Below are 24,357 nucleotides of genomic sequence, written 5' to 3' on the forward strand. Positions count from 1 at the left end.
TGGCGTGGATGCACCATGGTGTGCTGAGCTATTCACCTTTCAGAGGCTATCTGGGCTGACAGTTTGGGGCTATTATTTAAAAAACAAAGCTGCCGTGAATATTCATGTGCAGGTTTTGTGTGAATGTAAATTTTCATTTCTCTGGAATAAGTGCCCAAAGTATGATTGCTGGGCATATGAATTGCATATTTAGCTTTAAAAGAAACTGCCAAACTGTTTTCCAGAATGACTGTACCATTTTACATGCATACCGGCAACATATGAGTGCTCTAATCTGTCCACATCCTTGCCAGCATTAGGTGTTATCACTCTTTTATTTCAGCCATTCTAACAGGTCTGCTAATGATGCTGAACACCTTTTCATGCCTATGCTTACCATCTCTCTCTAGGGTGAAATGTACTTTGCCCCATCTTCAAATTAGATTTTTTTAACTAGTAAGTTGTGAGAGTTCTTTCTATAGCCTACATGCTAATCCTTTGTCAGATATATGGTTTGCAAATAATTTCTCCTAGCCTGCAGCTTGTTTTTCAAGCTCTTCACACGGGCTTTCACAGAGCAAGTGTTTTCAATTTTGATGAGATCCAATTTATCAATTTTTCCTTATATGGAGTGAGCTTTTGATGTCAAGTCTCACAATTCTTCACCTAGCTGCAGATCCTCAAGATTTTCTCTTAGGAGATTTTCTAAAAGTTTTACAGTTTCACCTTTGACATTAAACTCTATGATTCATTCTAGAGTAATTGTTTACATAAAGTGTGAGGTTTAGGTTGCAGTCTTCTCCCTTCTATGGATGTCCAATTACTCCAGTACCATTCATTGAAAAGGCTATCTTCCTCCACTGAATTACTTTTTCAAGTTTGTCAAAAATCAATTGAACATATTTGTGTGGATTTATTCCTGGGCTCTCTATTCTGTTTCATTAATCTGTGTGTGTATTCCACTGCTCATACCATGCTGTCTTGATTACTGTAGCTATGTAGTAAGCCTTAAGAGAGGATAGAATGATTTCTTCCACTATATTCTTCTTTGTCAATATTGTTTTAGCTTTTCTAGTGCCTGTGATTTTCCATATAAATTTTAGGATAAGCTTGTTTATGTTTACAAACAAACAAACAAACAAACCAACCTTGTTAAAATCTTTTTTTTTAAAGATTTTACTTATTTATTTGAGAGAGAGACAGACAGAGATAGCAAGAAGAGAGCATGAGTGGGGAGGAGAGGGAGAAGCAGGCTCCCACCGAGCAGGGAGCCTGATGTGGGGCTCGATCCTAGGACCCTGGGATCATGACCTGAGCTGAAGGCAGACACCCAACCGACTGAACCACCCAGGTGCCCCAAAAGCCTTGTTAAAATCTTGATAGAGACTGCATTGAACCTATAGATCAATTTACAGAGAACTGACATCGTACTATGTTGAGACTTCCAACTCGTGAGCACGATATATCTCTCCATTGATTCAAGTCTTGTTTGGTTTCTTTCATCAGCATTTTATAATATTCAGCATACAGATCCCATACATGTTTTATTAAGTAGATACCTAAGTATTTCATTTTCTTTGGAGCAACTGTAAAGAGTATTGTGTTTTCAATTTTAGTTTCTGCATATTCATTTTTAGATATAGAAATACAATTGATATTTCTATGTATATTGTACATCCAGAAACTTTGTTGAACCCACTTATCAGTTTTAGGAATTTTTTGGTATATCCCTTTGGAGTTTCCATGTAGATAATCATGTCATGTGTATAAATCAACTTTTTTAACAAATTGAAAAATATTTTATATCACTATCACAAATGGAACACTAGTATCAACTGGCATAAAAATGTAATTCTAAAAAACGAATACAATTAAGACAAAATATAATTAAATTCCCCTAGAAACAGTTGTCCGCAAAGGCCCTCAACCTTAGGCCTGCATGCTTGTGAGCTCTCTCTCTCTCTATTAAAGGGAGAAGAGCAAGTATAAAAATAGGTGTTGAAAATTTATTAGCCTCAAGTCATAGGAACATTCTACAGGATAGAACATACACCAAGCCATACAATAAACCTCAATACATTTAAAATAATTAAAACCATACAAAGTATATTTTCAAATTACAATGGAATTAAATTAGAAACCATCAACAGAAATTTGGGAAATTCACAAATAAGTGGAAATTAAACAATACACTACCAAATAAACAAAATGGGTCTGAAAATAAATTAGAAAAAATTTATTAGAATGAAAAACAAAAACAGAACAAACCAAAACTTATGGGATGCAGCTAAGGCAGTACTTAGAGGTCAATTTATGGCTGTAGATGCCTAAATTAGAAAGGAAGATCTCAAATACATATGCTAATCTTCCCCTTTGAAAAACTAGGAAAAAAGGAGCAAAGTAAACCCAAAGCAAACAGAAGGAAGGAAATAATGCACAGAGAGAAAATAAATGAAATAGAAAAAGAATGGAAAGGAATCAGTGAAACTAAATGTTGGTTCTTTGCAAAGATCAACAAAACTGGCAAATCTTCAGCTATACTGAACAAGAAATAAAAGAGAAGGCTAAAATTTCTAAAATCAGAAATGGAAGAGTAGACATCCCTACTGACCTTACAGAAATGCAAAGGATTGTAAGAGAACACTATGCACTACACAAACAAATGAGATAACTTAGATGAAATGAATAAGTTCCGGGCACCTGGATGGCTCCGATGGTTAAGCGTCTGCCTTCGGCTCAGGTCATGATCCCAGGGTCCTGGATCGAGTCCTGCATCGGGCTCCCTGCTAGGTGGGGAGCCTGCTTCTCCCTCTGCCTCTGCCTCTCTCTCTCTCTCTCTGACTCTCATGAATAAATATATAAAACATTTAAAAAAAAAAAAAAGAAAAGAAATGAATAAGTTCCTAAAAATGCATAAATTATTCTAACTCAAGAAATAATAGAAAAGTTGAATATACCCATAGCAAGTAAAGAAATTGGATTAATATATAAAATCCACAAAGAAAAGCCTGGGTCCAGATGGCTTCACCAGTGATTTCATCAAACACTTAAAGAAGAGTTAACACCAATCTTTCACAAACTCTTCTGGGCAATAGAAAAGAAGGGAACACTTTTCAATTCATTCTACAAAATCTACTGCCTTGATATACCAACATCAAACAAAGACATCACAAAAAAATAAAAACTACAGACCAATATCTTCATGAATACAGAGATACAAATCCTCAACAAAATATGAGCAAACAGAACCCAGAAGCATATTAAAAGGATTATGCATCATGGCCAAGTGGGATTTGTCCCAGGAGTGCAGGTGGTTTAACATTAGAAAATCAATTAATGTAATACACTATATTAACAGAATAAAGGACAAAAACCACATGATCATCTCAGAAGATGCAGGAAAAGCTTTTGACAAAATTCAACATTCATTCATGATTAAAAAAAAAAAAAACCAACAAACTAGGAATGAAAGGCAACTTCCCCACGCTGATAAAGAGCATCTACATAACACGAACTGCCAACACCATAATAAGAATGACTAAATGCTTTGCCCCTAAGATCAGGAAGAAGACAATAATGTCCACTCTCACCATTTCTATTCAAATTGTACTAGAGGTTCTAGACAAGGTAATTAGACAAGAAAAAGAAATAAAAGGCACCCAGATTGGAAAGGAAGAAGTAAAACTGTTTTCACAGACAACATAATCTTGTATACACTAAAAAAGAACATACCATAAACGAAATTAACAAAACAATCCCATTCACAATAGCATCGAGAAAAATCAAACACTTAGGAACAAGTATAGGAAAAGAAATGCAAAACTTGTACACTGACAACTATAAGACATGGGCAAAAGAAACTAAAGAAGACCTAAATAAAATGGAAAGGCATCTCATATTCATGGATCAGAAAACAATATTGTTAAGATGCCAATAATCCCCACATTGTTCTAAAGATTCAACACGTTCTCTATTAAAATCCCAGTTGCTTTTTTGGGGGCAGAAATTGAGAAGAGGATCTTAAAGTTCACATGGAAATGCAAAAGGCTCAGAATAGTCAAACAGTCAAACAATCTTGAAAAGGAAAACTAAATTGGAGGCCTTATAATTCCCAATTTCAAACTTACAAAACTACAGCAATCAAAATCATTTTGCATTAGCATAAGGATGTATAGATCAACTGAATAGAATTAAGATCCCAAAATAAGACTTACATTTATGGTCAACTAATTTTTGTCAAAAGTGCCAAAACAAATTCAATGGGAAAAAGGTTGTCTTTTCAACAAATAGTGCTGGGAATTAGATATCCACACAAAGATTAATTTGGACCCATACCTCATAACACACACAATAATTAACTCTAAATGGGTGACAGATATAAATGTAAGCTCTAAAATTATGAAACTCTTAGAAAGCATATGAGTAAATCTCTGTGATTTTAATTAGCCAATCACTTGAGCATAACAGATAAAAAGGGAAAAATCACAAATTGGACATTACACTTTTGCACTTCAAGAGACACAATAAAGATTATAAAGAGAACTCATGAAAAGGAAGAAAATATTTGCAAATCATATATCTGATAAGGGACTTGTATTTAGAATACATAAAGAACTCTTACGACTCAATAATAAAAAGACAAATAATTAAAAATTGAGCAGAGGATTTGAAGAGACATGTCTCCACAAAAGATATACAAATGGTCAATAAGCATATGAGAAGATGTTTAACATCATTAGTCATTAGAAAAATACAAACCAAAATCACACTGACACACCTTCACGCCCACTAGGATGGCAATAATGCAAAAGACAGATAATAACAGTGTTGGTTGAGAATGTAGAGAAATTGGAACTTCATACATTGTTGGTAGGGACATAAAATGGTGCAGCCACTGTTGAAAACAGTTGGGCAGTTCTTCAAATTGTTAAACACAAAGTTTCCACATGACCCAGAGATTTCACTCCTCATAATATACCCAAGAGAAACGAAAACATATGTCCACACAAAATTTGTCCATTATTGTTTATAGCAGCAGTTTTTAAAGTGGCCAAGAAGTGGAAACAACTCAAATTTCAAGTTTCATTCAACTAGTGAATGAGAAAATAAAATGTGGTATATCTATACAATGAAATATTATTCTGCCCTAAAAATGAATGAAGTACTAGTGCACGCTACAACACAGAGGAATTTCAAAAACATTATGCTCAGTGAAAGAAGCCAGTCACAAAAGAGCACATAAGTGCATGATTTGATTTATACAAAACGTCCAGAAAAAGCAAATTTATAAAGACAAGAAGGTACATTAGTGGTTGCCAGGGGCTGGAAGCAGTTGGACATTGGGAGTGACTGTAAATTGGCATGGTCTTCGTACAGTGATGGATATGTTCTAAAATTAGATGTGATGATGACTGTACAACCTTATAATTGTACAAAAATTTATTGACCTGTACACTTAAAACAGGTGGATTTTATGGTTTCTAAATTAGTTTAGTGAAATATATTTCTAAATAAATTAAAATTTTAAATTATCTATTAATAAATATTTAAAAATTAAAAATTTACTAACATCCAACTGGTCTTTCTCTTTGACTTAATTGAACTGGTCTTCTTCACTGAGGTTGAAAAGAGAATTGCAAAGGGAGTCATTTCTTTGCTGCACGATTCAATAACAAGTAGCATCTAATACAACTTTGTGTGTAACTGAAGATATATACTCCACACTTTAAACCACAACTGCAGGATCTTGAGAAGTCACATGCAGACCTCACTGAGGCCAAACTAGAGAAGAAAGAGTACTACCCAGAAACATGAATTAGTGGGACAGTGGCCCCATGATGTGGCCACTAGATGTAGCACCTGGACTGTCTCCCACTGGGGATGGAGGGGCTGTGTATGAATTTACGGTTGAAAGGGAGATGGGTGGATGGATGGATGGATGGATGGATGGATGGATGGATGGATGGTGTTAGCTGGGGCATTTTGAAAACTACATATAGGCCCAGCAAATACTATACCAGTGCATGGAAGGCGAATTCCACCCTGAGACATGGTACGTCTATCTTCAGGTGTCTGTGGCCAAGCCAACGTGTCACAGATATATTTGGTCTGGCCAAGCTGCGCTTTTCTAGGAGCTTCTCCACCTTCAAGTCTACCTACCTTCCTACTCGCATCATGGTGATGGTGGGAAAAGTCATCTTGTGCCACCACCCAAATTCCCTCTCTTGGCCACAAATGTCTTGTCATGATATGGGGAAATCCTTCCATGGCAATTTAGACTAGAAACAGAGAGAGTGCCAGAGACTAAAAATGGAACATATCAAATGCCAGTCAGGCAATCCTGCTTTTTTACCATGTGGATATCAGTACCTTCCAATTAAGTTCCCTTTTTCCCGAAAATAATTTTTTTTTTTTAATTTATTTGACAGAGACAGCGAGAGAGGGAACACAAGCAGGGGGAGTGGGAGAGGGAGAAGCAGGCTTCCCGCTGAGCAGGGAGCCCGATGAGGGTCTCGATCCCAGGTCCCTGGGACCATGACCCGAGCCGAAGGCAGATGCCCAATGATTGAGCCACCCAGGTGCCCCTTTCCCGAAAATAATTTAAGTGGGATTCAGTTCCACGTCACCAAGAATCTTAACTAATTCCAGTCAACTTTATATCATTGTCTGCTTAAATTCTAGCCCATCAGCTCTGCCACAATACAGAAGGCTTAGTACCTTTGAAGTCACACCTTTACTACAATTCAGTGGTGTCAGATGACCGCGCATGCCCTCAGCAAAGACTGTTTCTACCCTCCCACCCCACCCCTTCTGATGACAAAAGTTAAAGTGATTCTTTTGCAATTCTAGACAAGTAAGCTGTTTCAGGATTACAGTAAAGAACGAAGAGATCTGAATTAAGTCTGGGGAGTTTAAAGATTTGTCCAGCCCCCAGAAAAACAAATGATTAAGTGGTGTTTATGGCTGTTATTATAAACCAACCCGATGCAATGTGATACAAAGCTTTTGAAATCCCAAAGAAACAGAGCAATTTGTCAAAGGCCATGTTAAGAGCTTTTGCAAGATCTATTTCCATTGTTTATCAAACTTTGGCTTAATCGTACTTGGATGAGCAAAACCTGAGGCATGATGTCGTTGTCTTTATGAAGACCAACGACTGGAATTGCAGAGACTTAACCAGGGGGATGGAGATGATGCAAATTCACTATTCCTTTTTCATTGCTTTTATTTAGTAAAAATAGCTAGCTTATCAGGCTGCATAAAGCTATCATTAAATCTCTAGTCCCTGTGGACTGGGTCCCTGCAAACCTTGTTCCAGGTAAAGAAAGGTCAACAATCCAGTGTCTCTGAGGGAAACCAAAGTGTTTCTATATGATATGTCACCTTCAGATCCTAGAACAAAATAGTGAGATTATATAGACCCGACTACACCCTTAAGTTAAAGTTAGAACTAAAACACAGATGCTATGGGAAATGTTATAAATTCTAACTTTCCTTACCATATGAAAGTGTTATTAAAATGGCCATAGTTGTAATAATGTCAATAAGTAACAAAAAAGGTAACAACAAAAATAATAAAAGCATTTAACCCAAAGACCTCTAGAGTCAGGGATGTAACTGTGCTCCGTAGGGGAGATTTGGTTTTAACACCCACTCCTAGGTGATCCATCCAATTGGCATCTTCCTATTATTTTCCCTTAATTCTACTCTGGTTGAATACATACTACCTAGACCACCACAAATCAATGCCCGTCGATTAAATCATTATACTGAGAACAGACTTAACAACACAGGCATGACAGCTTTGTACATGTAGACCTTCAGAGATGGAGGACATTCACTTCACCAAAAAATTTTTTAATGCACCTTACCTAATATCTGAGAGATCACACTTGTTTCCAGCAATAGCCATTACAATGTTTTCTGGACCATGCTCCTTCAGTTCTTTCACCCATTTCTTCAGGGTATGGAATGAATCCTAAACCCAAAATGTAAATCAATCAATCATTGGAAAGACCCATCAACACAGTATTTCAACCAAGTAGAAATATAAACCCAACCCAATTTAACAGAGGAAAATATTTTTAGGAAACTCACATACATTAACATCCCACCCCCATCTTGGCACAAAACTTAATATTAGCTAAGTTACACTTAAATAGCCTGTAAAAGTTTCCTTTTCTAAAACTGAAACTTGACAAAGTTAAGAAAAGCATACTGGCAATTTTCTTCTATAAATAACATTAATTTAAAATGATAGCCTGACTCAACATGAAAAAGACTTAAGTCATAGAACTAGACATATTCATGCTTATTTCAGGAAAGAAAGAGAAAGAATACATACATACATACTCTTTCTCTCTTTCTCTCTCTCTCTCCCTCCCTGTCTCTCCCTCCCCCTCCCCCTCTCTCTTTTCCTCTTGTCCTGTTTTCCTTTCTGCCCTTCACTCACAACCCTCCTCCAGCAAACCAGTCAAGGTAGACACCACATTTAGGTAGAAGTGTTCGGGAATTCATGGATGGTAAGAGTGATGGATCATTGAACCAGCAGTCCTGTGCACTGAGTCAGCACTCCAGGAGTGGAAAAAAACAGCCAGCAAACCATTGCAGTTCCTTGATGAATAGCCTAGATCCTCAACATGATAACTAAAAATATGGTATACTATATATATGCAAATACACTACATATACATAAACATTATCCCTGACATTTTAAGTAGTGTGATTGAAACACTAATAGAAAATAAGCATTCCATAATTACAAAACATGCAGGACTTAAAAATAATTTTCCTCTTCCTGAAAACCTGACATTCTGGAGAGCGGTACTGGCAGGCATGGCCTTGCCTCTACTAACAGTCAATTTTAAAAATAAATGATCATTGTTGTTTATTTAATTTGGCCGATAAATTTGAAATTCTTCACTGCATATAGGTGAATAAACTCAATATATGGTGCTGATTATCCCTGGCTACCATGCTATGAAATCTCATTCCAGGCTACTGGCAAGACTCAAGTAGTCAAGTCTCTGCTTTGGTCTTTCTAAGAGAATCAACATAAAGGGCATTGAAACTTTAAAGGGCTTTTATTTTCTTACCTGTTTGGTAATATCATATACTATGACAGCTGCAGCAGATCCACGATAGTACATGGGAGCCAGTGAATGAAACTGTTTAAGAACAATGCATAGTTTTAAGCCAAAGTCAACACATTTTATGCAACTCCAAATTAAATACAAAATTTTCCTCCTACATTATCCCTATAGGATCCCTGAAATCCCCCTAGAATTTTCCCAGGAACCCTATCAGGCAATAAATTCTCCTCCTCGACCGCACATGTGCTTGTGGCTGACAGACCATGAAATTCACTTTTAGGCAAAGGTCAAAAATAAATTTTATTTTAAATGTTCCTCTTCTATGAATTTTCTTTTCTCTACTGCTCATTACTTATCTAATACGACTGACCCAGGGCAATCTCATTAGAATTATTCAATGGTAAGAAAAAGATGCTTGCCAAGGGGAGGACAAAAGGAGACTGACACAGATCACAAGACCCTCGCTGAGTCCTTAATGAGGGCCACTGAGCAAGGGCACCTCCACATCCCGCCCTTAGCCTGCACACCTGCTGTCCCTCAAAGGCACACGGTGACACAGACAAGCTCCATTCCAAAATGTGAGCAAAGCAAGACTCATTGGTCATCAGAATCCTTTATCCCAAAACAGGATAGATAATTATGTTGAGGATACATAGAGATTCCTTGTATATTTTGAAGAACAGATCTTTGGATATATTTGAAGACTATATCGTGGAAAGGTTTTGAAAGCTGAGAAGGAAGAGACAGCTCAACAGAAAAATAGACAAAGGTTATACATAGATAAATCTCTGCGGAAGAGACATAAATTGCCAATAAATATTTTTAAATATTCAATTACAGTAAAAGAAATGAAAATAAAAGCAATGAAGAGGCATGTATTAATTTATTAAATATCAAAAAGATTTATTATATCCATTGTTGGTTTGGATTTGGGCAGGGGGCCACTCTCACATGTTACATGGGAATGTATTTTAAGACCTTCTTGGGGCACCTGGGTGGCTCAGTCGGTTAAGCATCTGCCTTCTGCTCAGGTCATGATCCCGGGGTCCTGGGTTCCAGCCCCTCGTCAGGATCCCTGCTCAGTGGAGAGTCTGCTTCTCCCTTTCCCTCTGCCCCTCCCCGCTGCTTGTGTGTGTTCTCTCTCTCTCTTTCTCTCTCTCTCTTTCTCAAGCTCTCTGTCTCTCTCAAATAAATAAATAAAATCTTTTAAAAAAAGCCCTTCTTATAAAAAGATGCTCAACATCATTAATTTTCAGAGAAATGCAAATCAGAATCACAATGAGATATCACACCTGTTAGGATGGCTGTTATCAAAAAGGCAAAAGATAACTAATATTGGTGAGGATGTGGGAAAAAGGGAACCCCGATGCTCCGTTGGGAATATAAATTGGTGCAGCCACTGTAGAAAAGAGTACGAAGGGTCCACAAAAAAACGCATAACTATATGATCCAGCAATTCCCCTTTTGGGTATATACCTAAAAGAAATGAAATCAAATACCTCAAAGAGATATCTGCACTTCCATGTTCATCGCAGCCTTATTCACAATGCACAAGACATGGAAACAACCTAAGTGCCTACTGATGAATGAATGAATGAATCAATCAATGAAGAAAATTTGGTGTGTGTATATACACAATGGAATATTATCCAGCATTTAAAAAGGAAATCCTGCCATTTGCAACAACATGGATGAATCTAAAACACATTATGCCAAGTGAAATAAGCCAGATGTAGAAAGAAAAAAACTGCATGATCTCACTTAAATATGGAATCTTAAAAAGTCAAATACTTAGAAGCAGAAAGTAGAAGGGTAGTTACCAGGAGCGGGGAAGGGAGTTGGGGAGATGTACTGGTGAAAGGGTACAAAGTTGCAGTTACAGGGGATGAATAAGTTCTAGAAATAGAATGGTTAATGATATTGTATTGAATCTGGAAATTTGCCAAAAGAGTAGATTTCAGGTGCTCTCATCATTTACAAAAGGGAAAAGGTAACTATGTGAGAAGATATGTTAACTAGTTTGACTGTAGTAATAATTTCACTATATCTATGTACATCAAACCATCATGTTGCACACCTTAAATATATAATTTTTATTTTTTTAAAAAAAGAGACTTTCTTTAAAAGCCACTATTGATAATATATATCAAAAGTTAAAATGTGCATATTGTTTGACCCAGCAATTCCACTTACAGGAACATATATTGGAGTGATCATCACACACACCAAGCTATTCATCCCTACGTTATACATGGGAGCAAATATTTTAAAACAACCTAATGGTTCATCATAGAGAATCCATTAATGGTATCTGTGTATAATGGAATATTCTGCAATAATTAAAATGGTGGTGGGGATTTTCATTTACAGGAAAAGCTTACATACTGTTGAAGGAATAAAAAAAAGTCTCAAAGCAGCCTATGAAGCACGCTGTAATTTAGGGAAAAATGTGAGTGGGTGTGTCTATGTATATAGCTATAACAATGTTTCTCAAAATGTTCACAGTGGGATTTCTAGTGATTTGTACATTTTTCTTATAAGAATCTGCACAGCGGACTCTTCCATTAGAGTCTGCATAGCATTTTACATAGCATAAATGTTTACAATGTTTTTTTTTAAAATAAAATAGGTTTTTAAGTTAAAAAAGAAAAAGCAGCCATTTTTATTGGAGAGTAGGATAAGGAGCAGGAAGGGAAGGAAGGATGGATCCTGAAGCTTTTCCAGCGAACAACAGAACCATCATTCATTCATCTTTATTTCCCACATAATACTTATCGCTGAATAAAGACCTGCCAAATTGAAATGATCCCATTTGGAAATGTGAAGCACATCAGTTCCTGAGAAGGCTAGTGCGGCACTCTCAAGAGTGTGGAAAGAAGCAGGCTCTTTCTCAACTCCCAGCCCTTGTGCAAGCCTCCACCTTGAACAGAAATTGCCCCAGTGCCTCTGTGGTTTTCATAAAAGGGAATGGGTTGGATGGAGCTCAGGATGAACCCAGGAGTTCCCAACTGACGGCCCTTGGCCACTCGCCAGGACTCACTGGAGGACAGCGGGCTATTTACCATGCGTGCCTTTCAAATTCACTGCCCAACACTGTGTGTTTGTTGTAATTGTTAGGCATCAATAAATCTATTTTTAATCCATCCTTTGGCAATCCACTCCACATGTAGAAAATAAAATCAGAATTCTTGCCCAAAGGGAGGAAAAAGCAATGTATTTTTGAAACATTCCTGCTTTGCTAAGGGTAAGGAATGCATATAAAGTGTCCTTTAGCCCAATTACATAAAATGCCCATTTTTTTCAAAATAGCTTCCATATAAGAAAGGTCCACTTAAACATACCATATAGGTACAAAACTTATATCTCAAAAATCAAGATACTTGTGGACTCAAGCACAGAAAGGAGCAAATTGTGGATATCTTCTTAAGACAGAGTCATTTTCAGCTATAATGCCATGAACTGAATCTAAAATGGTCACTGGTGGCAGGTTTCATGAATTATTGAATAGATCTTTGTATATAATGCATTACTTGTTCTTTCCTTCCTCCAAATGGAATCATTTTGAAATAAATCTGTTGGTGAAGCCACTTAAATGACTTTATTGCCAGGGACTTGGGGGTTTTAATGAGTTAAAAGTTCGTCTCAGTTCCAAAACCCAATAATGCATTGACCAAAGGATAATATTTGTGGAGGACAAAAAGATAAATCACTTCTGGTCTACAATGTGTATACTCTTCCCCATACAAATATAAAAACAAAAGCATCAAAATTGGCTTCAATACTCAATATGACATAATTCAATTTCTGTAGAGTCCAAATTAAGACTGATGAAAACTCACATAAAAAATTCTTGTAGAAACAAAGTTTCATAATCACAGGAGGTTGCTATAATTTTTAAATCTCACCTTGAAGAGTTCTTTGAAAATTAGCAGGACAGATGCCAATTCAAAATCCCTTCTTCCCTAACTATCCCACAAAATATCTAGAATACTGAATTAAAGTACTCAGATAACTCTCAAGTGACATTTAATTATTTAGAAAAAGCACAGGGAATTGTGAAAAGCCAATCTGACCCTCAAAAGAAATGGCTGTTTATGTACTTAGTGTGTGTGACTGTGTGTTTTTTTTAATTTTGCATGTCTACAGAATAAAAGAGAAGGGAACAGTCTTCTTCAAGCTTCTCAGACTTTTACAGATGGATGCTAACCCTGTCCCCATTTCCAGCAACTAGGAAAGGATAAGTAGGTATAACCTTTCTGGAAAGCAACCGGACAATGAATAGCAAGAGTCCTGAAAATGTTCATACACCAATTCAACAATTGCACTTCTGAAGGGAATGGTCACAGATGGTCACGAAGTAACCAGAATTCACTCCAGAATTATCAGTCATGCTGAAAAACTGGAACCTATTTCAATGTCTAGCCATCAGGGACCAGAAACGTAAATTTGTCTACACTCCCTCTGAGTCTAGATCTCTTCATACTTTGCCCTTAGCCAAGCAATGGACTGCTGGGCAGCAGTGAAACTCACATTTCTGAAAAATAAGAGATGGCATGAGACACAAGGGGAGCAGTCTGATACTTCCCAAGGGTCTTCTACAGAACCCTGGGCTCGTGAGGTGCTTTTTGGAAAAAAGGTTTCTTGGCCAAATAAGTTCGAGAAATGCTATATATAATAATGCTCCCCTGGAGATTGGTGAAGTGTTATTAGTACATTAAAGGCTCTGAAAATTTCTGTAGTAAAGAATTTGTTTTGGTTTTAACTCAGACTTCTCAATTGATTTTTTTAACCTTTTTCAAGTAATATTTATTAACATCTTGAGACCTAGTATGCTCAGAACCCACATTAAAGGCAAAGTATGAAGAGATCTAGACTCAAAGGAAGTCTAGACATCCATGCCTGGCTCTATTCTGATAAAATGCAGGTAGTAATGTGGGAAACAAAAGCAAAAGAAAAAAATCAAATTTCCTTACAACTTACAACCCATTGACAAGTCCTTGAGACAGGGAGAGTGACCTTCCTCTAGGGACTCAACTGCCTCGATGTTAATACTTTAGCTTAACATTAGCCTGACCTCCAAGATCCTGTAAGTCTCCTTTCACATATAAAAATTCCTTTATCTCTACCTCCCCAACAAGATATGTGTTAGCAATCATCCTCCAAGCATATGGCCCACTGATATACATCTGAAGGGATCCATGACTAAATTATTACTAGTAGTAAATGACCTTTTCCTAACAACAGCTAACCCTCCAAGGTCCTGGAAACCTTGCTTCCAATTCCTTAGAGACTGACGCTATCCCTAACCCACTTCCAACTTAAAAGTATGTAAACAGCCACTCCTCATGACCCCAGTGCAGCTCTTTCTGCCCACCAGGTCTTGTCCCCGTGTTTTAATAAAACCACCCTGTTTGCACTGAAGATGCCTCAAGAATTCTTTCTTGACCATTGGCTGCGAACCCCAATATTTTCATATCAGGTAACAGTGGGGGTGGGGTCGGTGGTGATAACTAAGGTTTTTCCCGCTCTGTGACGATACTTATGGCCAAAGTAAGACAGACTGTAGATGGAACCTCCTTCCTTTGCCCAGCTCTTGGTTCTTCCAAGTGCATTACTTACAACACAAACCTCCTTTCTTCCCATCCCACACCGTCCTGTACGTGTGTGCATGCACACACTGCTCAGCACACAGTGGAAAGTATTATTCCAGGAAATATCCTAATCCTCCAGGCCACCCAGTCTGCTTCAGGCAAAATTCCTTAAATGCAGGTTTGTGGCATCATAAATTCCATAGCAGCAAAAATTCTGCATGTCAAGAATGAGCAGTAGTGGAAAACACATGAAGTTTCCAAACAAGGAGAGGTTCCAGCTGGGCTCTGCCTCCCCAGATGAGAATTATCCAAGCCAGACTGCTCTTGCATCAAGTCCAGAAACTTGTAGGGATGGGTTATGTGTTACGATCTTCAGAGAACACTGCCCCTGGGAGCCCATGCTGGCCTGTGTCTGGCGCCAGCACACAATCAGAAATTCTCACCATCCCACAGAACCCTGAGGCCATGGACAGTCAAGGGCAGAAGCCAAAACATACCCCGTGGTTCATTAGGATTCAAACAAAGAGGGAAGTGGTAGAGGAAAATTCTTGACATTCCCAACATTCTCAGCTGGCAAAAGCTGAATGGAAAAACCATTACTGAATGCTCTTTCTGTGCCATTCAGAAGAATGTTTCTGATGTTTACACAGACCCTCTCTCTCCACAGAAAAGAAGAAGGCCTATTTAATATGCCCACTCAGATGTCCTACAATCCAATAGTAGGTAAAGTTGAATAGAAAACGGGCTGGGAAACTATATGGCAGACTATTAACAGTAGTTATTTCTGAATAATGCCATTATAGGCAGACCACCACTTGTTATAATTTGCCGGATTATTTCTTTAAAATTTTTAAAAGGATACACTACTTTAACAATGAGAAGGGATTTTTTCCCCCCTTCTTTCTTCTTTCTTTCAATTTGCCAATTAAAGTCAAAGAGCTTCCTCGACATTCAGGGATCAGGGCACTGAAGCAAAAGTACCAGGAGGAAGCTGGGTTTTAGAGGTAACTTGACCTCCTTTTGACTCCTTTTTGACAAGGTACGGTCCAAACCTTCTTTAGGAGACAATGATAAAACACAAATCCAAACATCCTTCCACAAAAGAAGGTGTTGGTGGGGAGGGCACGGATTCATGTTTTGTAAAAGACAAGGTAATGAACTGGCATATTCTGATCCCTAGAATAATGTATAAGAAGTCAAGGTTTTGAAATGATGTAGAAATACATTTCTTCCCACCCACGTTAATACCCAACTACAGAGAACCTCAGCTCTAATTCCTGTCTGTTAGCAAGCCAATGGAATTTCCTCGAAGTCCAGAATTCTGCCCCACCCGGTCCCGAAATTATCTGTGTTTTTCATCACACACAGTCCCCGTTCATTGGAAGGAAATGCCATGAGGGTTGGTCATGGCTCTCCCTCTTTCCGTACGCTGCACTCTGCTCAGGTTGCTTTGGTCTCTCCCGTCTGTATACAGCCCTCCTGTTCACAGTAAACATCCCATCTTCGAGACACGTCTCCCTGCAGAACAGGACAGCAAAGCAAACATCACTTGGGATTACGCCCAGAGCAGGACGGGCCTGACCCAGCGCTCCCTGGCGGTGGTACCCGTCCTGGAGCCCTGCCACCATGGTGCCCGCAGAAAAGCCTGCCTTGCTGGGTGCCCACGACGAGCTTCCCGAATCTGTGACAGCACCTTGCTAGGAAGAGATCAGGGTCACACAAAACACACTTGCAGGCGTGTGGTTTCATTCACCCCCAAAGCACCAGGCACCCAGGCCTCTGTGCTGTGTTCACCAAGTACAGCCTGCAGACCCCCCTTTCCTTGACTGGTTATCTGGAAGTTTCCACTGGAGAATTTAGATACTGTAGTGGCCACACAGCAGCCAGAGGGATCCTGTTTTTAACTTCTGAGTTATGTTATTTACACATACCATCGAATCTATTTTTAACTTTTTAATTGTGGAAATTTTCAACCATACGCACAAGAAGAGAGCATGGTACAATGCGCTTCCATGCTCTCATCTCCTAGTCTAAAGATCAGCCCGAACACATGGCCCCTGGCATGTTTCCACCTCCCCTCCCACCCCACTCCCGCCACTGGAATCTTCGGAAGCAAACACTCGATGTCATGTTATGTTAACTGTAAAGCAGAACGGTTTTTTCTTCAAAGTCAAATTGTGTAATTTTTCAAAATCCTTCTAACTTACTAAGCATAAAATCCAAACTGTCCTATGGTGTCACTGGGGCACTCGGCCCGTCCTCCCCCTCTCTCTCCCCAGCCCCTGGCCTCCTCCCTGCTCCCTGAACACGCAGCCACATGGAGCCCTCAGGGTCGTCCCACATGCCTTCCCCAGACTGGACCCACCTCCACTAGACATCCTCACTCCCACCTTTCATTCACACCTTTTTCAACTGCCACCTCCTCTGAGAACCCCTCCTGACCCCCTATCTGGGCCATAGCAGGGACTCACAAATACATAATGACAGAACACACATGATAAAACAATAACCCTGTGAAGGCAGGTGGACTAGATAAAACTCTTCCCATTTTATAGATGAGAAAATAAGCTCAGAATGGTTCAGTAAATTGCCCACAGACACACAGCTCTTAAATGATGTAACCAGCCCTCGAACACAGGTCTTCTGACTCCAAATTCCATACTCTTTCCATTCTTCAGTTGATTCCCTGCAATGAAATGCTGCATAAGTTGATGTAATGCAGATACAGGCTTATACTAAACATATTCATTCAACAAGTATCTATTGAACACTTGGTATGTGACGGGGACTGTTCTAAGGAGGTGGCAGGTAGAATAACAGTCCCCAAAGATGTCCACATCTTAATCGCTGGGACCTGTAAATATGTTATGCTACATGGTGAGGGGGCATTGAGGTTGCTAATGGAATTAAGGTTGCTGACCAGCTGACCTTGAGATGGGAAGATTACCCTGCATCACACAGTGTCCAGCATCATCATCAGGTTCCTTACGAGTGGCAGAGGGAGGCAAGAGAGTCAGAGAGCTTGGAAGATGCTCTGCTGCCAGCCTTGAAGATGGAGGAATGCGGGCACAAACCAGGGAAGCCAGGCAGCCTCTGAAAAAGGCCAGGAACGGATTCTTCCCCAAAGCCTCCAGAAAGGAACACAGCCCTGCCTATGCCTTGGTATTGGCCTGGTAAGCCCTTCTCGGACTCCTGACTTTCAGAACTGTGAGGAGCTGTTTGGAGCTGCTCGATGTGTGGTGATCTGTTCCAGCAGCCCTAGGAAACAAACAGAAGGTGAAGAAGGAGGCGGAGTCAGGCCGCCTTCAAAGGGGCTGCTCTGGATATAAATGTCTCCAAACAGCGAGCTCTGTGTTCTGAGGACACTCCAGCTGTTCCTGTTTAGACACGTCCTTTGGCGCCTCAGGAGCACGCTCTTCTGTTATTAGATGAAGTCCATGTGCCTAATTTCCTTGTCACGAACGACATTCACAGGCTTCATAGGCCCTTTGGTTTGTATTTGATCCAGACTCAGGAAATTAGGGGCACAAAAGTACAAAGCGAAGGGGAGGGAGAGGCAGGAATGGAGGGGAGGGCAGGGGAGGAGAGAGGAGAAAAACACAAGCAGATGAAGTGTGTCTTAGAGTCTTCTTCCACGCGCGGCGGCCTGTCTTTGCCCACGGAGAGTCGGAGAACGGAAGTTGGCCTCAACCCAGGAGCACAGACAATGCTTCATAATTAGAAGCTACTTAGGGCGTCCCCGACCAAAATACACACCCGTAAAATGTTGTTGCCTGATTTGTGAAGAGTCCTCCCCTAGCGGTGCGGCCGTCCCTCCCAGAACAGGCCAGGCCCCCTGGAGGGGCCAGCGCAGGCAGGCCTGGAGGGGGGCAGACACCCACCGGGGAATGAAGGACAATGGTGGGGTCTACTGTGACAGAGAGGGTGCTGCAGGCACAAGGGGCAGGGGCTACTTTCAGGCAGGAGAAGCTCCCCCTTGCTTCGCGAGACTTGAAGCTTGAGGCTTCCCTATCTGCTGTTCCTGTCTGTCCCCTCCCCGTTTCCTTTCCCTGGCTTCCAGCCTTCTCATCGCCGGGCTGAGGGCACAAGTGCTTGGAGTTTCCCTTAGCACTCACTACCTTTATTTTAATATACGGACATGTCCTTCCTCGTTCTCTCCCGCCAGTGCCATTCTGCACCTAACCTCCTAATTTCCTAAATGACACCAACACCCCCAAAGGGAACACCTCTGGGAACCGGGTCTGCCCACAATGGCGGCTCTAGCCCTGCCCACACGGCTGCCGTCGGACTCCCCAACTCGAATGCCACAGTCACCCTTTCCTCCTGCAGCTTCGGTCTCCGATTTCTAAACATCCCTGGACCTCTTCCGCTGTACCACTTTTAAATCAGGGGATTCCTGAGGCTTCTTCTAACAGATGATGGGGCAGAGCCCTACCACAGAGCTGTTTACCTCATTTGTAACAGCATACACCAGATTTGCAGGCTTCTGCTGGGTCTCCTTACCACATAGTCCTCACTGGGTTTTCCTTCTGAGGGGGTGCGATGGGAGCGGAGGGTGGAGAGGAGGAATAGCTCCCTTACCAGGATGTCAATGTGTACTAATTAAAAGCACCGTTCTCCTGTGATAGGTGGGGGAGGAAAGCAAAACCAGGTATTGACCCTCTTCCACTGGATGGAAATCCTTATGGAAATCGTTCTCCAGTGGGTGTGGGAAAAGTGCAAGAGGGTGAAGCAATTTCCCGCCAGCCGTGGGCGAGGAGCAGAGTCTGCGCATGTGCTGTTGGCTGCGGCCGCTCGGAGCCGGGCCTGTATTTCCAGCGGCCGCAGCGCAAGCAAGGAGGAAACCAGAGCAGCTCGTTCGGAGCTTCTAAGAGGCCCCATTCTTCAAGGGCTTCCAAAGGTCAAAATTTCCTCTGACTTTAGCCACTGTCTATGAAAAGAGAACCACTTTCTTGACCACAGAGTCCGAGGCCCCGAAGAAAGAAGGAAAGAAAGCACAAAAAAGGTTTCTTTTGATGTTTGTCAAGCCCGAACTTGACCTCAGCTATTTGCTGCCTTCGTTCTCTTTTCTTTCTCGGGGGCCCACGGAGACCCGGCGTTTTGGCCACGGCCCTGCGGGGATGCCTCTGTCTCTGCGCATGTCATCCTGTCACTGCAGGAGCCTGGGAGGCGCTTGCAAATGTAGGCCCAAGGAGGCGAACAGCAGGCTCCACAGCACGGCTCCCCAGCATGCTAACCCGTCGGCTCCTGGAGGGCGCCAGCCGGACTTGGCCTTCTTCAGGTACCCAGCTTCCTGGAACACTTCTTTTTTAAAGATTTTATTTATTGAGAGAGAGAGAGTACGAGCAGGGGGCAGAGGGAGAAGCAGACTCCCCGCTGAGCAGGGAGCCCGACGCGGAGCTCCATCCCAGGACCCTGGGATCATGACCTGAGCTGAAGGCACACGCTTAACCATCTGAGCCACCGGCCGGCCGGGAAAATTTCTGACAGAAGGAACAAGCAAAGAGTAAACAAATCGGGGTGGTGTAAATATACTTATTATATTATTTTCTGGAGTGCTTGAAATATCTCACAATTGGGGGTGAAAAGTTTGTACACTCACTAGGAGAGTCACTGTAAGCCTTTGAATCAATGGGTTTCAGCATATTATCACACTCTCTTGAGCAGTATGTATTAAGTAATAAAGTCTGGTCCCGGGTTAGATAACACTGCTGAAAAAAACTAAATCAGAGGCAAATAATACTATTTTGAAGATAGGTTCCTTCTTTTAAAAAACGTAATTTAGTCAAGTATCATGCATTTCAAATCTAGTAATAGTTTGGTAAATTGTAAGTGATCACTTCACAAATATAACCTTACTTACAGTTCTATATCAATTTGTTACAGGGAACACATTTTAACATTTCAAAGATTTAATATTTTATTCAGAATTTTTTCTTTAAGTACTGCTCTGAGGTCAAGACTGCACTTCTGGTCCACAGTTAGAGATGAAAAACAGCTTGCAACTTGTTTATCACTTATAACTTAAAGGTTTTAGGAGTAGGTAACCTCACATTCATCTATAGATTTAACCCAATCCCTATCAAAATACAGCTGGAGTTTTTGCAAAAATGTAAAAGCTGATCCTAAAATTCCTGTCAAAGTGAAAGGGACACAGAATAGCCAAAATAATCTTGAAAAAGGACAAAGTTAGAGGACTCATACTTCCTAATTTCCAAACTTGCTAAAAAAAACCTACAGCAATCAGGGCAATGTGGTATTGGCAGACGGGTAAAAATTAGATCAAAGAAAGAGAATTGAGTCCAGAATTAAACCCGCACATTTGTGGCCAACTGATTATCATATCAACAAAGGTGCCAAGAAAACCAATTTGGGCAAATATCTCACAATTGTTGAAATATCTTTTCAACAAATTGTGTTGGGGCAACTGATTCTGTATGATAGTAACATACAGAGAGTGAAGTTGAATCCCTTCCTTACAAGATATGCAAAAATGGATCATAGAACTAAAGGTAAAAGCTAAAACTATAAAACTCTTAGAAGAACATATAGGAGTAAATCTTTGTAACCCTGAGTTTGGCAAAGACAAGTGTTGGTGGGAATGTGGAGCCTCATACATTGCTGGTAGGAATATAAAATGGTGCAGCCACTTTGGAGAAGTTTGGCTGGTCCTCAAAATGCTAAACAGAGAGTTACCATAGGACCCATCAATTTCAGTCCTAGATATATTCCTAAGAGATTAAACAAACAAACAGAACTATCTACATAAAAACTTGTATGTGAATGCTTAAAGCAGCATTATTTATAAAAACCAAAATGTAGAAACAACCTAAATGTCCATAACCTGATGAATGGATAAACAAAATGCAGGGCATCCATACAATGGAGTATTAGCCATGAAAAAGAAGGAAGCACTGATTCAAGTTACAATGTGGATCAACACTGATGACATTATGCTAAGTGAAAGAAGCCAGTCACAAAAACACACAGATTGCATGATTCCATCTATATGAAATGTCCAGATGAGACGAATCTAGAGGCAGAAAGCAGCCAAGGGCTGGGGGACTTAGGAAGAAATGGGGAATGACTGTTAATGGGTTTAAAATTAATTGTAGCAATAGCTACACAATCTTAATATACTAGAGTCCACTGAACTGTACACTTTAAATGAGTCAATTGTATGGTCTGTGGATTATATCTCAATAAAGCTGGGGTTTTTTTTTTAAAGATTTTATATTTAGTTGAGAGAGAGCATGAGCAGCAGGAAAAGGGACAAGCAGGCTCCTCACTGAGCAGAGAGCCAGACGCGGGGCTCGATCCCAGGACCCTGGGATCATGACCTGAGCCAAAGGCAGATGCTTCACTGACGGAGCCACCCAGGCGCCCCTCGATAAAACTGTTTTTCAGGGCGCCTGGGTGGCTCAGTCGGTTAAGCGACTGCCTTCAGCTCAGGTCATGATCCTGGAGTCCCGGGATCGAGTCCCACATCGGGCTCCCTGCTCAGAGGGGAGTCTGCTTCTCCCTCTGACCCTCCTCCCTCTCATGCTCTCTGTCTCTCATTCTCTCTCTCACAAATAAATAAAATCTTAAAAAAAAAAAAAATTAAAAAAAAACAAAACAAAACTGTTTTTCAAAAAGAGAGGTAATACTCTACATGCTGATAATCCCTGCAGAAACAAATGCAGACAAAAACGTTTATCAGTTAATTTTATTTCCAACCACTAAAACTCCAGGATGGATTACCCAAAAAAGATGAAAGCATGGCTCAGCTGCTTCAGAGGTGAACCAGAGAATGAAAACAAAAAGCTTATGAGACTGAAGCTTTGAGCAAGTCTAGAATGGGTGTAGGAGTGGACAGGAAAAGAGTTCCCCTGTCAAGGAACAGGTAAATAGTACATACTACAGCTACCTTCCTACTGGGCTCTCTTCAGAAACACAGGGAGGGACCATCTCAGGCACCATGAAGTAATGAATATACAGTTGACCCTTGAACAACATGGTTTGAACTGCACAAGTCCACTTAAATGCAGATTTTTTATTATACAGTACTGTGAACACATTTTGTTATGATTTTCTAATAACCTTTTCTTTTCTCGAGCTGACTTTATTGTAAGTGTACAGTATATTACATGTAACACATACAATATGTTTTCTCATGAAGGCTTCCCATCAACAGTAGGTATTAATAGTTACATTTTGGGGAGTCCAAAGTTATACATGGATTTTCAACTGTGTGGGGGGTCAGCACCCCTAACCCCCATGTTGTTCAAGGGTTCACTGTATTTTAAAAGCCACAGTAGGGCAAACATTATCTCTACAGTTTCAGATTTCTTAGCAGGAAATTCATTTTGTATAAAACATTGTAGAGTGTGTAAATGGAAAGTTCAGTGGGAAAGACTGAGGTAGATGTCTGAAAAAAAGTCCCAAGCTGGATGAAGTAGAGCCTCCAAAGTACACAGAGCAAGAGAACCCCGTAGAAGCCTGTGGCAGACAAAATTACGACCACCAATTAATTGTTCACCTCTGTGTGAATCCATGCCCTGTTTATGCCAGTGGAGTTTTCTCCATTCCTTTAAAGGCTATGTCTCCCTATTATTTGACCTTGGGCTAAGCCATGTGACTTGCCTTGGCCAAAGGAATATAGGCCATGTGTCATGTGCTCGTTCTAACGCTAGCATTAAGAGCTGTGCCTTGCTCCTTGTGCTTCTGTATTGCCCAAGGAGACCTTCCTCAGGTAGCGGCTGCCTCTCTAACCCCAGAATGAACAAGCAAGCAGAGTTCCCCCAGGCACCACCACACTGACAGACCCACAGCTTGAAGCAGAGCCACCTCAGCTAGAGAGCTCCATAATATTTTTGTAACTTTTCTGTAAGTATGAGTTTTTTGTTTTGGGGGGGTTTTTTGGTAGGCTCCACACCTACTATGGAGCCCAACATGGGGCTTGAACTCACGATTCTGAAATCAAGACCTGAATGGAGATCAAGAGTCAGACATTTAACCAACTGAGCCACCCAAGCACCCCAGTACAAGAGTACTTTTAAATAAAAAGATAAAAAAAGAATTAAAACACACAGCCATGTGTCAATTTTCAGGATTAATAATGGTATTCTAAATTCTAAATAAAGTCTTGTTTATTTAAGATCATATTTAGACTTCTACAATAGCTCAATCTTCTATTAAATAATATGGGCTTAGTCCTATTCAGTATTTAATATTGTTCTTACTTATCATTTCTTTCATTTTCCGTGTTCCATCGATTTTTTTAAAATACCCAAAAAAAGGCGGTAGTTAAAAATTATATAATTTCCTACACAAATCCTTGTATCATGTCATTTTTACCATTAAACTCAAAGCTCCATAATTCTTGCTAAGTATTGGGAAAGGGGGCCTATTTTTTAGTCTGTGTATGTGTTCTCCAATTTCATCTTTAAAAAGTATATAATGGGGGCACCTGGGTGGCTCAGTCGGTTAAGCGGCTGCCTTCGGCTCGGGTCATGATCCCAGGGTCCTGGGATCGAACCCCACATCGGGCTCCCTGCTCAGCGGGGAGCCTGCTTCTCCCTCTCCCTCTGCCTGCCTCTCTGCGTACTTGTTCTCTCTCTCTATCTCTCTGTCAAATAAATAAAAAAATCTTAAAAAAAAAAAAGTATATAATGACGAGCTTGATTTCAGAAGTCAATCTATTCAACTTCAGA

The 24,357-nt window shown here is 40.3% G+C and overlaps 1 protein-coding gene across 2 annotated transcripts in view; it reads right to left on the reverse strand.

Annotated features, from left to right (window-relative positions):
- Positions 1-5,501: 5,501 nt before the first annotated feature.
- RAB31 (RAB31, member RAS oncogene family) overlaps positions 5,502-24,357 on the reverse strand; it is a 31,363-nt gene continuing 12,507 nt past the window's right edge. Inside the window, exons 4-5 of one of the 2 annotated variants that reach the window (XM_081801591.1) lie at positions 9,075-9,146; positions 5,502-7,957 (exon numbers count right to left, since the gene is read on the reverse strand). In XM_081801591.1, the coding sequence (XP_081657717.1) occupies positions 7,847-7,957; positions 9,075-9,146 (183 nt within the window). In that variant the 3' untranslated portion in view covers positions 5,502-7,846. The remainder of the gene's footprint in view (positions 7,958-9,074; positions 9,147-24,357) is intronic. The other variant, XM_081801593.1, reaches the window with a different exon arrangement.

Source organism: Leptonychotes weddellii, chromosome 13 (assembly GCF_054177405.1).
Source record: "Leptonychotes weddellii isolate Sample4059 chromosome 13, ASM5417740v2, whole genome shotgun sequence".
Classification (NCBI taxonomy): Eukaryota; Metazoa; Chordata; class Mammalia; order Carnivora; family Phocidae; genus Leptonychotes; species Leptonychotes weddellii.